Source organism: Atta cephalotes (genome assembly GCF_000143395.1).
Source record: "Atta cephalotes unplaced genomic scaffold scaffold00039, whole genome shotgun sequence".
NCBI classification, from domain to species: Eukaryota; Metazoa; Arthropoda; class Insecta; order Hymenoptera; family Formicidae; genus Atta; species Atta cephalotes.
In genome coordinates this window covers 1,707,607-1,721,337 of record NW_012130103.1, presented here as the reverse complement: position 1 = coordinate 1,721,337, position 13,731 = coordinate 1,707,607, and the positions used below count along the sequence as shown (strand labels likewise).

The 13,731-nt window shown below is 39.2% G+C and overlaps 1 protein-coding gene across 1 annotated transcript in view; it reads left to right on the top strand.

Annotated features, from left to right (window-relative positions):
* Window positions 1–12,844: 12,844 nt before the first annotated feature.
* The window catches only part of LOC105622083 (CUGBP Elav-like family member 5), a 104,317-nt gene continuing 103,430 nt past the window's right edge, over window positions 12,845–13,731 (top strand). Inside the window, exon 1 of the mRNA XM_012203517.1 lies at window positions 12,845–13,022. Coding sequence (XP_012058907.1) covers window positions 12,845–13,022 — 178 coding nt within the window. The remainder of the gene's footprint in view (window positions 13,023–13,731) is intronic.

Genomic DNA, 13,731 nt, shown 5'->3' with positions numbered 1-13,731 from the left:
GCTGCAACCAATTAAAATTGCTATGCCACATTTTACCATCTAATTTGCTGTAGCAGCCAATCATTTTTTTTTCAGTGTAGAAAATGCGGATTTAACACTATGAGGTGTCTATATAATTCTCATTTTATTGGTGTTAATATTAACATCAATGTCATGTGGATTTAAAACTCTTAGTGTTTATATTAACACCATAACGGTGTTAAATCCGTACTCATATTTTTTACAGTGTAGTAAGGAGAGATACAAATGTTTCTATTTACATATGTAGATACCGTGATATAAGAGACTTGCATGTTTCGCATTCGTGTCAAATCTTTACATGTCGCGTATCAAGTTATCGCATTGCCATGTACTTTACTGAGCACATAACTCGAGCACGCGACTTGCATCTTCACTTCTTCGAGACGCGCTTACGGATTCAGGCACCGCGCCTGTGCCTTATCGGTGTGCCGCGTTTCGGTTCTCAGTACTTATCGCGGTCACCGGTACATGGTCTGCGAGTGTTATCTCCAAACCGGAATTAACCAGGCGGTGCCGATGTATCCTGTTCGTGCCGAAACAACCCGGATGGCTCGGCTGACGCCCCTCTAATGGTAATTCTAAGCACGGGCCGACCTTCCCACACGGCAGTTCCTCAAAGTCTTGGGTAGCTATGCCCTCGTATCAAGACGAATGTTCACGATGCGCGCACGAACCCGGTGGTTGTGTTGCATCCCTCCGCGTCCTACCTGAGCGCGCGGAGAGCTGCTGCGATCTATAACAGCTAAGCATGCACGGCTGAGCACGGATAAATGATTCAGAGTTTTAGAAATATGGAAAGTGGAATGGCTTTAGTAGGTGGATGGGCAGAAGTGCGGAGAACGGAACGGAATACAGAGGTCGGAGATAGGTTGTCTGTCTATCGAGATAGGCGCGTGATTGCCAAGAGTGCTCTCTTCTTGGGCACGACTCTCGAATATGTGTATACACCTTGCTCGACAGTGGTGGTCAATTTCTCTGATTCACCAAGAATCCATGATACTTTGCCTCTTTCGGTTCGGCCGAAATCAGTTCGTGAAATATGCCGGCTCGCGTTTTGCGTATAGATCGTATAGATATCGCTCGATTCATGGCCGGTCGGATCTATTCTCGATTTGTAATACCGACCGATATTCGGTACTGAATACGGAATTGTATGGCCCGATGTATCTCGCCATCGCTGCCGAATATAACGAAATTTTGCGACGGGCCAACGATTTTGACTAATGGGCAGGAAATTGCTGGGTACTCTTCATAAATCAGAGAGTCTAGACTTCGATTATGCGGTGAAACGTTGAGTGCGAGTTGCTTTATTGATCACGTTCACATCGATCGACGAAGTTGTTATCGCGTTATAAACAGGCGGTGCAATCGGAACGCAACGATATGTTCAACGTATGATTGAAAGCTTGGCCGCAGTACAGGATCTAAATATTATTACCGCAAAGTATCGCCGATATGTTACTAACTAGGAAATTCTTACATCATTACATATCAAAGGAGCAACGGTAATTCAATACCTTGAAAAATAATATTTTACTATTTTAACTTCTGTGTGAATCAATCCATTTCTGTAATTCTGTAAAAAGTTCCAAAGTTAAATCAATGTCCATATTAACGTATGCATTTAAATAATAAACTAAATTTGAATCAAATATATTTTCTGAGTTAAATTGTTTAATTGTTTTATCTTCTGATTTGTCCATTTTCAACCAAATATTTTCTCAGTGTATGATTAAAAATAACTTAAATTAAGTATAATTTGACACTATGAATTTAATAGTATAGGCATATCAATTAAAAAAAATTATCATTTTAATAATCGTATACTAAAAAAAAGATTGGTTGCTGCAACAATTTAGATAATAAAATATGGCAGTAGTATTTTTATATGGCTATAGTTGGTTTTTGGTTGTAGCAGCAAATTTTTAGTTGCGTCAGTCTATCCGCAATGTCAGTATATGATTTCGATAGGCTAACTAAAAATTTACTGCAATCATATAAAAATACTGTGCCATATTTTACTATCTAAATTGTTGCAGCAACATCAACAATCTTTTCTTTCAGTGTACCATATTTAAATTTTTATATTGTTTCGTAACACATTTCGCGGTCCGTTGTGCTTTAAACAAGAAGAGATAATGAGTAGGAGAAATCACGGCAAGCCGCTCTTGCTATTATGTTAATTTCGTTTTCCCTGAGAGAATAAATTTTCTTTCAATTTATACCAACGCTGCCTGGCCTGGTTATGGCCGACCCAGTTTACTGTCGGTGGATGATATTCCGGCGTTGAGCGCCTTCGCCCCAGTCTGATCCGAGGCTTACCAAACTTACTCATATCACGCTCTCCATCCAACCCTAGTATGTACTTATGTACAGGATTGTGCTTATACCGACCGGGCATTTACCGAATTCGGTATAAGTGTGGGCGTGGAAACGATCGGAAATTAGGAACCATGTGGCGAGAGTCCCGAGTGTCGGAATTTCAAAACGGTCCGACAACTCGCCGAGCTCTGGAAAGAATGTGAAACTCGCTCGAACTTTATACATGTATACGCGCGCGCATATATGTACGTGTAAATATAAGTGTTAAGTTATATGTAACGCAAAGGATGGAAAGAGGAGGATAGCTTAGTGGAAAATCTGTACTCGATATGAGTTGAGAGAGAACTGACACATTTACATATTATTTATATCCATCGCGAATACAGAAGTATGAAGGGTCGTATAATTTTTAAAAATAGAGAAACGATAACAAATATTATCTCAACATAAAGATACAATTTATATATAATGATATTTACAATACCTTTATGATGTTCGATACTTGGCAGACATTGCCTGAAAAAGAGGCGATAATGCCTATAGAAGTAAACACCATTCTGATTTATTATTCATAATTCAATGCATAATTCAGTATACATCCGAAAAACGTCGTCAGCCCTGTATTTAGTCTCTGTAGGAGGCGGTCAACAATGATGTCATGCTTCCATTATGGAAATATCCAGTCTAGTCCAATTTTGTTTTCAGTAAGCAACGCTCGAAATTTAATCAGTTTTAGCCAAATGCTATACCGTATAACCATGTAATGCGGGTAACGAAATTCTCATAGTACCCACGGGAGCACTTTTATTTCCAGTTTACGTTATCGAAATAGAGAAAATCAATTTATAATGCCAACGGTGGTTATAGATTGTATGTACGGTTTCCTGCACAATTATCATTATATTACGTTAATTTTACTACAGCCTACAATTAATAGGTTATTGCAAATTTAATCAATCATTATATTATAAACTTCCCAGCCGTCCGGTTTGTTACGCATATAAGAATGGTTTCGCCATCCAGCGAAAACAACGGAAATACGCAGGGGTGGGCATTTTAATCATAGAAAATTTATATTAATGGTTCATATCATAATTGGTATATTTCATAATTCGCCGGTAACGTCGACGATGCGGTCGGGTGCGGTTTGACCTCACATGGGAGAGCCATGAGTCTCTCTCTCTGTCTCTCTCTCTCTCCTCTCTCTATCCCTCCAAAAATCAAAACCGTTCTGTATGTTGAAGCCAACCGCTCTACTCACTGAGTGGTTGCCCTTTTTTTGGCGGAATAACGTTAATTGATTGGTAATCGCTCGCGCGTGGGTTGCTACGTCATCAAGAATGCATAAATATTTGTTGTTCGGGTGTGGCGGATAGGAGAGAACGCTGTTAAATGCTGCCGTCATATTGTGGCTGTACGGTTATTAAAGCGCGTGCGAGTTCGTGGCAGCTTTATTCGAATAATTTTCAAGTGGCTCGCTATATAGTCCGCATTGGCGGACTCGACCGGCTGGGGCGGAAATTTAAATCCGGATGCGTAAGAGCGGCATGCGTTAAAATGTCACCGGGCGTTTGTAAAAATTATCCGACTATATTCATTGTTTTAATTCTTGGCATGCTCAAATCGCAATCTGCATGATGTACGAATAAATTGCAACCGCATAGCATTTATTTAATTTGATTTTACCGTGGAAAAATACCGTACTCGGACGAATGCTCGCATGTCATAATTTTTCCATATATTTTTCGACGAGCCCTGCAGCGATAAAATCACGAGATTGTAACATATTGAATTCTATGGCTCGGGAAATTGAGGTCTCAGGTTTACAACGTTCTTACAAGTAAATCGAAAGAATTACTCGCCCAATACACGAGTACGTCTATCCCGGACGGGGAAACGCGTCGCTGCATTCGAGTTATCGCACTGGCGTTGGCTCTGTCACGATTGTTTTTGGTTCGAGTGCCAAGACTGTAGTCGCGTCCAGGCACGAGAGCTTCTTTTCTCCTTGCTTCTCATATTTTTTTCTTCTCATCGTTGATTTACTGTCGGTAATTCCGTTAAGAGGCCACCGTCGTCGATTTACGACTCGTCGAATGTTCTAATTCACTTTTCCGTTTCCATCGCACGCTGTTTCACCGTCCGCGTTTGGTCTCTCGCGCGAGATGCGTGATTCACTGATATACGTTCACTGTTACTCGCGAGTGCATCCTCGGAACTACTGAAAACACACTCCATCGTTCTATGGCGCGCGATCGTTTCCGTCTTTCTGCGGGCTGTGTGCACGTATGCACCTGGACGTGTGTATGGGAAGCGATGTGTATGAGAGGCGAAGGAGAGCAGCCCGGTAATTGATTGGTTCTATTCCCAAACTCTCGTGTGCATCGGCAGTTCGGATGTAATGCGGCTTTATGACTTTCGCGATACGACGTTGTTGAGCTGCTTTCTAGGTGCTCTCGAGAATGAAGCGGTTGGATGTGAAACGAGGTAAACGCGCGATACGAGAACGATGAGAGGAACAAATCATTTTAATTAATTATTAAACTTGTCAGAAGAAACGATCATCCTCCCGCTTATCGGAGAATTCTGGGTTATCTGCCGTGTGCTAAACTTTAAGATACTCATCTTTATTTCGATTCTGCAATCAATATATTGAACTGCTATGAACCAAGCCTTATAAACAGAAAGAACGATTTTGTTCTATTTTACATAATAAAATATAATATGTAATTTTCTCTTCAAAAAAAAAAATTAATTTTTGAGTAATATAACATAGTTTTTCTAAAATTTATAATATAAGTATATTTTAAGATTATTATTAAGAAAATATTCTTTGTTAGAGATAATAGTTACACTGAAAGGAAAAATTGGCTGCTGCAGCAATTTAAATGGTAAAATATGGCATAGCATTTTTAATTGACTGCAGCAGCCAATTTTTTGGTTGTAGTTAATCTTTTCTTTCAGTGTACTTAAAAGAAACAGAGTAATAATAATTACTTTGCCTAACAATAGAACGATATTTTTTTGTGTGTTTAACTAAATTTTTAAATACTTTAAAATTGTTTTTTCCGTATAAAGATACGAGTTTAAATAGATAGGTGCGATTTATATCCTAAACGAAAAACAAATATAACGGTAATTACGATGACAATATAAGTTTCATGTCATCTTATATAATGACAAATAGGCGAGGTATCTTACAAAAGTCTGAATGATGACTAAATTATATTCAAATGACGATACAATGAGTATTACGTTTCATCTTGTAAATATGAGCGTACTAGTTTGGCTACATTATAACTAGTACTAACCAAGCTACATTATAATGATAACGAGAAAGCTACTTTCAGCGCGGAAGATCCAGCGGAAGCATGTTTGGGTCAGATCCTTATAGGAGCTAGGAATGGTTACACGCAAAACATTAAGTTGCATCACGGCAAGCTAAAGATTTCCTACTTAAGAAACTGTTCTTGGAAACGCGGTGTAAGACATAATCTTCGACTAATTCTACGTTAATTGGTTTTTTGCAATTCGAATTAATCTTTCACGGTGTATGAATGGTAAATAAGTTTCAAACTTTTACTTGTAAGATATTTGAAATGATTTGTTACTTATGTAGAATTGAGGATATTATTATAAAATATTCTGTGCCAGTCTTAGTATAAGATTTTTCTTTTATTTCTGTACATTAAATATTCTTCAGTTTGATATCAAAATAACATATTCAGTATGATTCTTATACATAATTTTAATTCAAAGCAGTGCTGCAGTGATTTTTTTCTTTTTGAAACTACAATATATTTTAAATTATTTATTAGAATCGTACAAGAAAGAACAGTTTTGCTAGAGTATCTAAAAATTTAACTATAGCTAATTACAGATCTGAAAATAATTATAAACTCTCAAGCATGATGAGCAATGTTGCAAAAAATTTTAATATTCTAGCAATCATCTTGAGCATCCTACATAATTATTTTATATTGATGATCCAACAAAATTATTTTTTGAAATGTATTTAATGAAATTAGATAAAATATTAGTTAATAATATTTAATAAATATTTAATAAATATGAATAAAATTGTTCTTTTCGTATCTTATACTGTTAAATCTATAATGTTAAATTTGACCTAATTTAAGTCGCTATAGCTTCTATTCAATATATCGTTATTTTATACTAAAACAATGGAGTTAAGCAGTTCAAATTTAACCCAATTTGAACTGTTTAACTCTATTGTTTTAGTATAAAATAATGATGAGTAAAGAGCAGTATCAAATTAGATTAAAATCGACGCTATATAGATTTAATGTAAATAATAAAAATATTGTAAAATAGAAAAGAAATATTTTCCGTACGAAGAGAAATATCTGTGTGTATTGATATATTATTATAATATTTCTGTATCTAAAGGAATTAACAGACATTAATCTCTCTACATTTTGGATAGAAACCAAGAAGAAAGCGACGAAGCAACAAATAATTTTCGGAACGTTGCTAACTGGTAGCATCTTGCTGCATCTGTTTGCTAATGTTTAGCGCTAATCCGGCAAATCCCTTGCGCATTAAAGTCAGCCTTAGATGAGCTTCAAGATGGTAAACGAAGAGAGAACGAAAGGGGTTAAGAGAGATATTTTCCAATGGGAAAGAGCAGCGTGGATAGAGAAAAGGGAGAGAACAAGCTTATAGGAGGATAGAAAGGACGTTAGACGAAGGAATGGTGCAAGGGGTAGGTTGTATGGTAACACCACTTGGCGATGAGGCTAATATGCATGCGCTCGACCCGGCCAAAGTTCACTTAGATCGCATTGCATTGCATTACGCGGTATTACAACGGTGCTCCATCTTGTACAGTGCGACCGACCGGTGGAGGAGGGTGGAACAGGTGAGAGAGGAAGGAACGGAACCTCTGGTGACCTCGAGCGTTCCTTGTCACCATCTTGCGTCCCACTCCTCCACCGGTCCAAGGATCTTCTGACCTTTATGTTCCCTCAATGTGGCCAACCCCGTCCAACGTTGTCCTGTTTCTCGAACGACAAAGGGGCAAACGCGTGCTTAATAATTTACACAACACAAGTGGCCTGAAACTTTACCGTGAGTTATGTCATACTTGCCTATACATTCTCGCGCGCGTGGACACGTCAGCACACATAACTGTATACTTACAAGGTTGGCCGATGGCTAGATGATGCCATATACTTGCGCGCGCGCGTAATGTGTGTGTATGTGTGTGTGTGTGTGTGTGTGTGTGTGTGTAAGTCGGAGGGAGGTGCCAGGTAACAGCATCCTACATGCGTGAATTATTGCACGTAGGCTTTCTAGGGCATATGTGCCTGATATCGTAGAGTTATATTTTTCGGGTGTCTTTCTCGCGCGCGAACGTGGCGGAGAAGCTGCCGCTGGGACACGTTAGGTTGGTATAAACCGCGGGTATACACCGTGTAATACCATGATGCAGAGAGTAGGCCCCGCGGAGTGTGTCGGTATAAATCATGCGTGACTTAACTCGCTTTCGGCGTATATCGGGCGGTGAAAAAACGTACCATGGGCTAAGTCCGTAATTCCATTGCACGAGCTACCGAAAACGTTGCCTCTGACGGTCCGAGAACGTCAGATATACATACTCCCAATACGAGGAGAACGCCGTGATTAATTCTCCGGCGAGAGTACTTTTCTCTGAAAAACGGCTGCGTTCCATCTCCCAGTTCTGGAAACTGTTAGTTCTCTTTCGCATTGCTCGATTCGTGTGTGTATCGGTTTGCGTAAAACCAATAAAACGCTTTTCTCTACACGGTGTCTAGCTTTCAAACAATTTCTTTCGTATGTGATATTTTTACTTACTTAGAAATTTATTTTAATTTTTAATACAAACGTCATCATTTTTTAACTATTGAGTTACCAAAAATCTGAATTATTTAATTTCATAAATTAATTTTTAGTGTTAGAAATACACAGATTATGTGTAAGATACGTCACTCTTCATTTTTAATTAAATTAACAAAATTTAAATTAAAAAGAAGTTTAGATATTGAGATATATTTGCAACTTGATATGGAAAGTTGCGAAACAGAGTAGCGTGCAATCTATGAAAAATTTCTGGAATTTGATGAAGAAATTCGCAAGTAAAGATTTGGCAATTTTGAGACACCATGTATAAAAGTACCGATGATCCTGCTCGCACTTTTTGTCCTAATCGTAACATTATCTACGGACCATAGCGCACTTTTTGCAGATCACATTTCGCATCTCCGCCGTTCGGTGAGAAATTCGTACACTTTCGGGCAATTTCCTCGCTACTATAAATCAACGTCGACGTCGTCGAGTTTATCGCGTGTACGTTGAGCGTTGTCGATGTCGAACATTCTTCGCACCTTTTTCGCCATGGTTTCATTATATCGAAAAATATAAATCAATAAGATTTACAGGCGAAGTCGCTGCATGTTACATCGAGCGACACGTCATTGATCCCCCCAATATTTCGAGATTGACGTTACAGTCAAGCTTGTCTCGATGTCAGCGAAATCTCGGAAAGCTTTCCAAACTGCGTCAAATTTTTCATGAAAATATAGTGAGTCGCGGAGCAGAATTACATTGCGTATTAATAATACACTATATTGTCATGAAGCTTTAAAATTGAATGAAATAAAACAATGATATAGAAGCATATATTATGAAGAAAAGCAAAACTGAGTTAGCATATATAATAAGTCTGTCAATCAGGATTTTTTAAATTTCCTATTGTCCTAGTTATTTAATGCATTAAAATCCAAAATTTGATAAATATTCATAATTTGATAAATATTCACGACAAAAGCTACCATTCCAACTGAAAATAATCACTAGAATTTGTTTTGGAGTAATAAATATGCTTGTACAAGATTTTATTAAATTTTTATAAGAATTATTGTATTTTGAAAATATTATACCTGTTTTGTATACGCTAGATCTTTATTATTATTCTCAGCGTTTCAAATGAATGTTAAGAGGAGTAAAATCATTCGAAAAGGTTTGTTTCATGATTCTTCATTTCCATTCACTCTCGCGACGATGTTTCAGCTTCGATGAGCAAGTAAGGTAGCTTTTCAAACCAAGAACTTCTTCATCGGTTGGGTAAACGTAATACTTAGCCAAACTATTATACTGATCGCATTTTTTTCCGAGAGATGGGAAACAATGTTTTCTTTCCGCCTCCGAACCTGCATTAACCTCGTCTACCCTCATTTTCTCTTTAGAGAAGAACAGGATCGATAAGCGTGAAGCCTGCACATATGTTCTAACTAAATTTGGAGATACGTGCGCCCGATGTTACTTCTCATGCGTATACATGCAGACACCAAATTCCTGGCAACAATGGCGGCAGCGCCCCGTTGCAGCGCGGACCGTGATGTTTAAATACAGGCGTTTTGCATCGCGGATGTTCGCATTTATAGATATCAGCTCGGTTGGTTGGTAGTCGTCGTTTCAACGAGGCTGAATATTGTAACGTAGGAAATGGAACGAAAAAGCTTGTCGCGAAAAAAGCCAGCCGTACACGCGTGTTCCCGCGGCGCAACGTTCAGAGACTCGAATAAATAGACCGTCGCATAGCTTTGTATTCGGTTGAATGTTTTCGATTTTATAACACGGCGAATAGAGTCGCGGATTTCGTTTCCGCATATACATATAAGGCTCTTGCGTGCAGAAATGGATCTCGTTCATACATACACCCATACACACGCGCGCGTGCGCGCGAGAGAAAGTCATTAATGAGGCGTGCACGTTTACACGCACTTGTTCTAGTATGCGTGCTTACCAGAGGGTCGGTTTAGTACGACGCGATCGAGTATCGTACGAGGCGATGACTCAGCTCACTAACCCCTGTAAGACAGGAGACCATTATGCCAGGTACCCTTTCCAATGCTAGCAAAAGCAACGTCCATAAAAGCGGCGTAACGCCGATTGCTGTGATATATGCTTATCGAACGTGAAGACTTAGAAAGAGAGTCAGTATGATTTATTTCCATATTTCATTGATCAGCATATGTTATTTTTAATACGTCATTATATCTTTTTCTAAAATTGATATATAATATATATAATGTAACTTTTGTTGAAGTTACATTAACAGAATTTTAAACAATATTGCTTCAGCTTCCTGATAATTATATATCTAGAGAAAAGATTTCTTTGCTATATGGTTAAAGAAAAAATTGATTTGTGAAAAAATTTCTTTGATTCAAACATATTAAGAAATAACGTTTAAATCATAATTTCTTGGATTTAAATATAATTTCTTTAAATAAATTTTATTTGATTTTAAAAAAAGATGTTTAAGTCAAAGAAATTTTGTCTTTAACGATATAGCAAAGAAAATGTCTTTAAATCGAAGCAACCTTTTCTCTGGATGTACAATTTTTCAGGAAAAGATATAATGATATATTAAATTCTTACATTCTTGTTAAAATTTAATAATTTACTTAATTTAAGTTTTTATGTATTTTTTAAAGCGAGCTTTTTGACTTTGTAATCCCTAAATTTTATTATGCCCTTCTTATCTCTTTTAAAACCGTTTCCCATCTTTCATTTCCGATAGTATCTTGTTCGATGATCGCTGGATCGATCATCATGATTAGAAAATCCGTTTTGCCAGAATCCAATTTCAGTGCGAATTCGGGTGAATGGGGCATCAGAGATTAAGGACGGTCCGTGAAAATGGATGGTGCACATGCTGCTGGGGATGGTGGGTAGGCTAATAAGAGGGAGCAAAGACGCCCTCGCCTCGCTCGGCAAGGTCTCGGCAAAAGGGGAAATGTGCCCCCTCGTATACATCGAGATGGGGTGACGTCGTCGTAGGGGTGGCAACGCAGGACAAGATGGGTGGGATGGCCGTGTATATGTGTGCGTAATTTCCCCGTGGACGGTGGCGTCAGGGCGCACGGTGCCGATCGGGCCGAGGGTCGTTCAACCATCAGTGTTGTCTCGTGTCTCGTGCAGCGTGTCGTAGTTTCTATTCTCTCGTGATCGTGAATGTGCCGTACTTGTGATTGTTTTAGATTAGGATATTGTCTAAGTAGAACGGCTGATCGTCACAGTCGCTAGTGTGAACTATCAGTAAACGCGACGGAAATAATCTGCGCACCGGGCAGAGATATTCGACGTGATAAACTGGGTCTCGGAAACTAGATCAACTACTGCGAAATTAAGAATTAAAGGGGAAGCACTCGGACAACTATACGCGTGGGAGTCGCACTATGAGTTATCGTTTTCTTGCTCTATTGGATTTCGTGATAAAATCACTGCGTGTTTGGCTATCATTAAATTCCACGGTGGCGAATAGCGAGATACTTTGTCGTCGCATCTAAAGGAACGTATAAAAATATCTGTGTTGTAAAAGTGTAGTTTCATGATCGTGTTTCTGATCAATCTTGTGATCGGATCAATTTGTTATCAGAATTATTTTGCGCAAATTTGTATTGGAAATATTACAAATCTTGTGACATCGAATAGGAAAATCCTCTTACTGTTATAAGTGATATGTCGAGTGATATCGATATTATATTCGTTGAATGCACCGCGTGTTCACGCACATGCGCGCACGGGAAATTGTCTATCTATAAGCTCCGATCAGCTGTAGACAAATGCGTATATGTTAGTACACATATATGTGAATGGATGAAGATCACAATGCATGTCGCTTGATTCCATGATATCGTAATGTAATGAAGGTATCGATAATAGCTTAATTCGATTTTATCTGCGTGCTTTTTATTCCGTGTGAGCATTCATAGTGTGGACTTCCAATCATCACGTCTCATACGAGTGTATCTTTAATAGTTGTTGTCTATCTCGTGCCGTATTACAAAATTCATTAATCGTTGCGTGCCCATTATTGTGTCGGACTTTCTTCCGTCGGCTTTTCCTCCTATTTTCTATTTCCCTCGTTTTTTCCTCTCTCGTTCTTGTTAAACATTTGCTTTCTTCTTTGCCATCCACATTAGCCGTTCTCCACCCTCTTTACGGTGGTTTTATCTCGTTTCTGTATTCTTCTTTCCTTCTCTCATTGTCCCCCGCCTACTCACGTCGCTCTGTTTTTCATTCTTACAAAGATTACGTTATCGTGTATTTTTTATCGAGCTCCTGATTAAAACTACCCTCCCGACCACCCGTTAGCTCCTCGTCGCTTCGTGACTACCGTTTTCGGCGAATAACGCCTTCGTTTCACGACAACCTTCTATTCCCTCGAAGACGAGAGTTAACGAGTGACGGTTAGTTTTTCCTCTTTACTCTCTTCCTTCACGTGTCAAGTACTTTCTGACTCCGTCGCGGTCGTGCTTTATACGCGTGGCGATAAGTAATCAACGAGTAATCATTATCGTCTGAAGGCCACGTGATGATCAGTGTCTGTCTTTAAAGGCAGTGGGAAAAAGAGAAAAGTGTGTAGTGCGGGTGCGTGAAAGGCAAAATTTGTGAGGAGGAAGGTGATAGCGAGACTTAGCTCCGTGAAACTTCATCTCGCTTGAGCTAAGAAATGCTGATACCCGTGTCGACATCCCCGTCGTCCAGCAACGGCGAAGGCGCCATCAAACTCTTTGTCGGACAAATACCACGTCATCTCGAGGAAGACGCACTCCGTCCAATGTTCGAGGAGTTCGGCAAAATTTACGAATTCACCGTTCTCAAGGACAAATACACGGGAATACACAAGGGTAAGGTTTCAAGAAGTAAGAAATATAGAATTTGTTGCGTAAATAAGTTAGAAAATATCGCTTCTCCTTCTTAAGAATTTATAAAATATCTATTCTAAAGGCAAGTTTGACTCTAGCGCGACAAAATCTCGAAAAAAATCTTATTGAAATCAATTTCAGGAGTGAGGAAAGCTCATATTAGTGGTATTAAAATATCTTTATTTCTTACGTTTGGTTAGAGAGGGAAACTATTAGGAAATGTCCTCGTTTCAGCGAAATGTCATTTAGCAGTAGCGCCACGTCGCATGCTAACGTTACGAAATTATTTTTACGAAGCACCGCAGTCGCCAGCCACTAAATCCAAGCGGCCGGGCGCTCATTAATTTTTCAGCCGCGCAAGGACACGTAGAACTCGTTGCGCCGAGTGAAGCGTAATTCCGGCGGTAACGATGAAGCAAGCAAGAGCTCGCGCGTGCACGAGCGAGCGAGAGCACCCTCGGCGGCTTTCGAAGCGCGACCGGGAGATTAATCAGGATTTATTCTTTTGTCCCCCGCGACGTGGTGTATGGCGTCTGGGGAGCCGCGGTCAGGGTCGCGCGGAGAAGAGCGAGAAAGATAGAGGAGAAGGAGATAGAGAGAGAAAGAGAGAGAAGGAGAAAGAGGAGGGAGAGAGAGAGAGAGAGAAAGAGAGAGAGAGAGAGAGAGAGAGAGAGGAGGAGGAGGAGGAGGA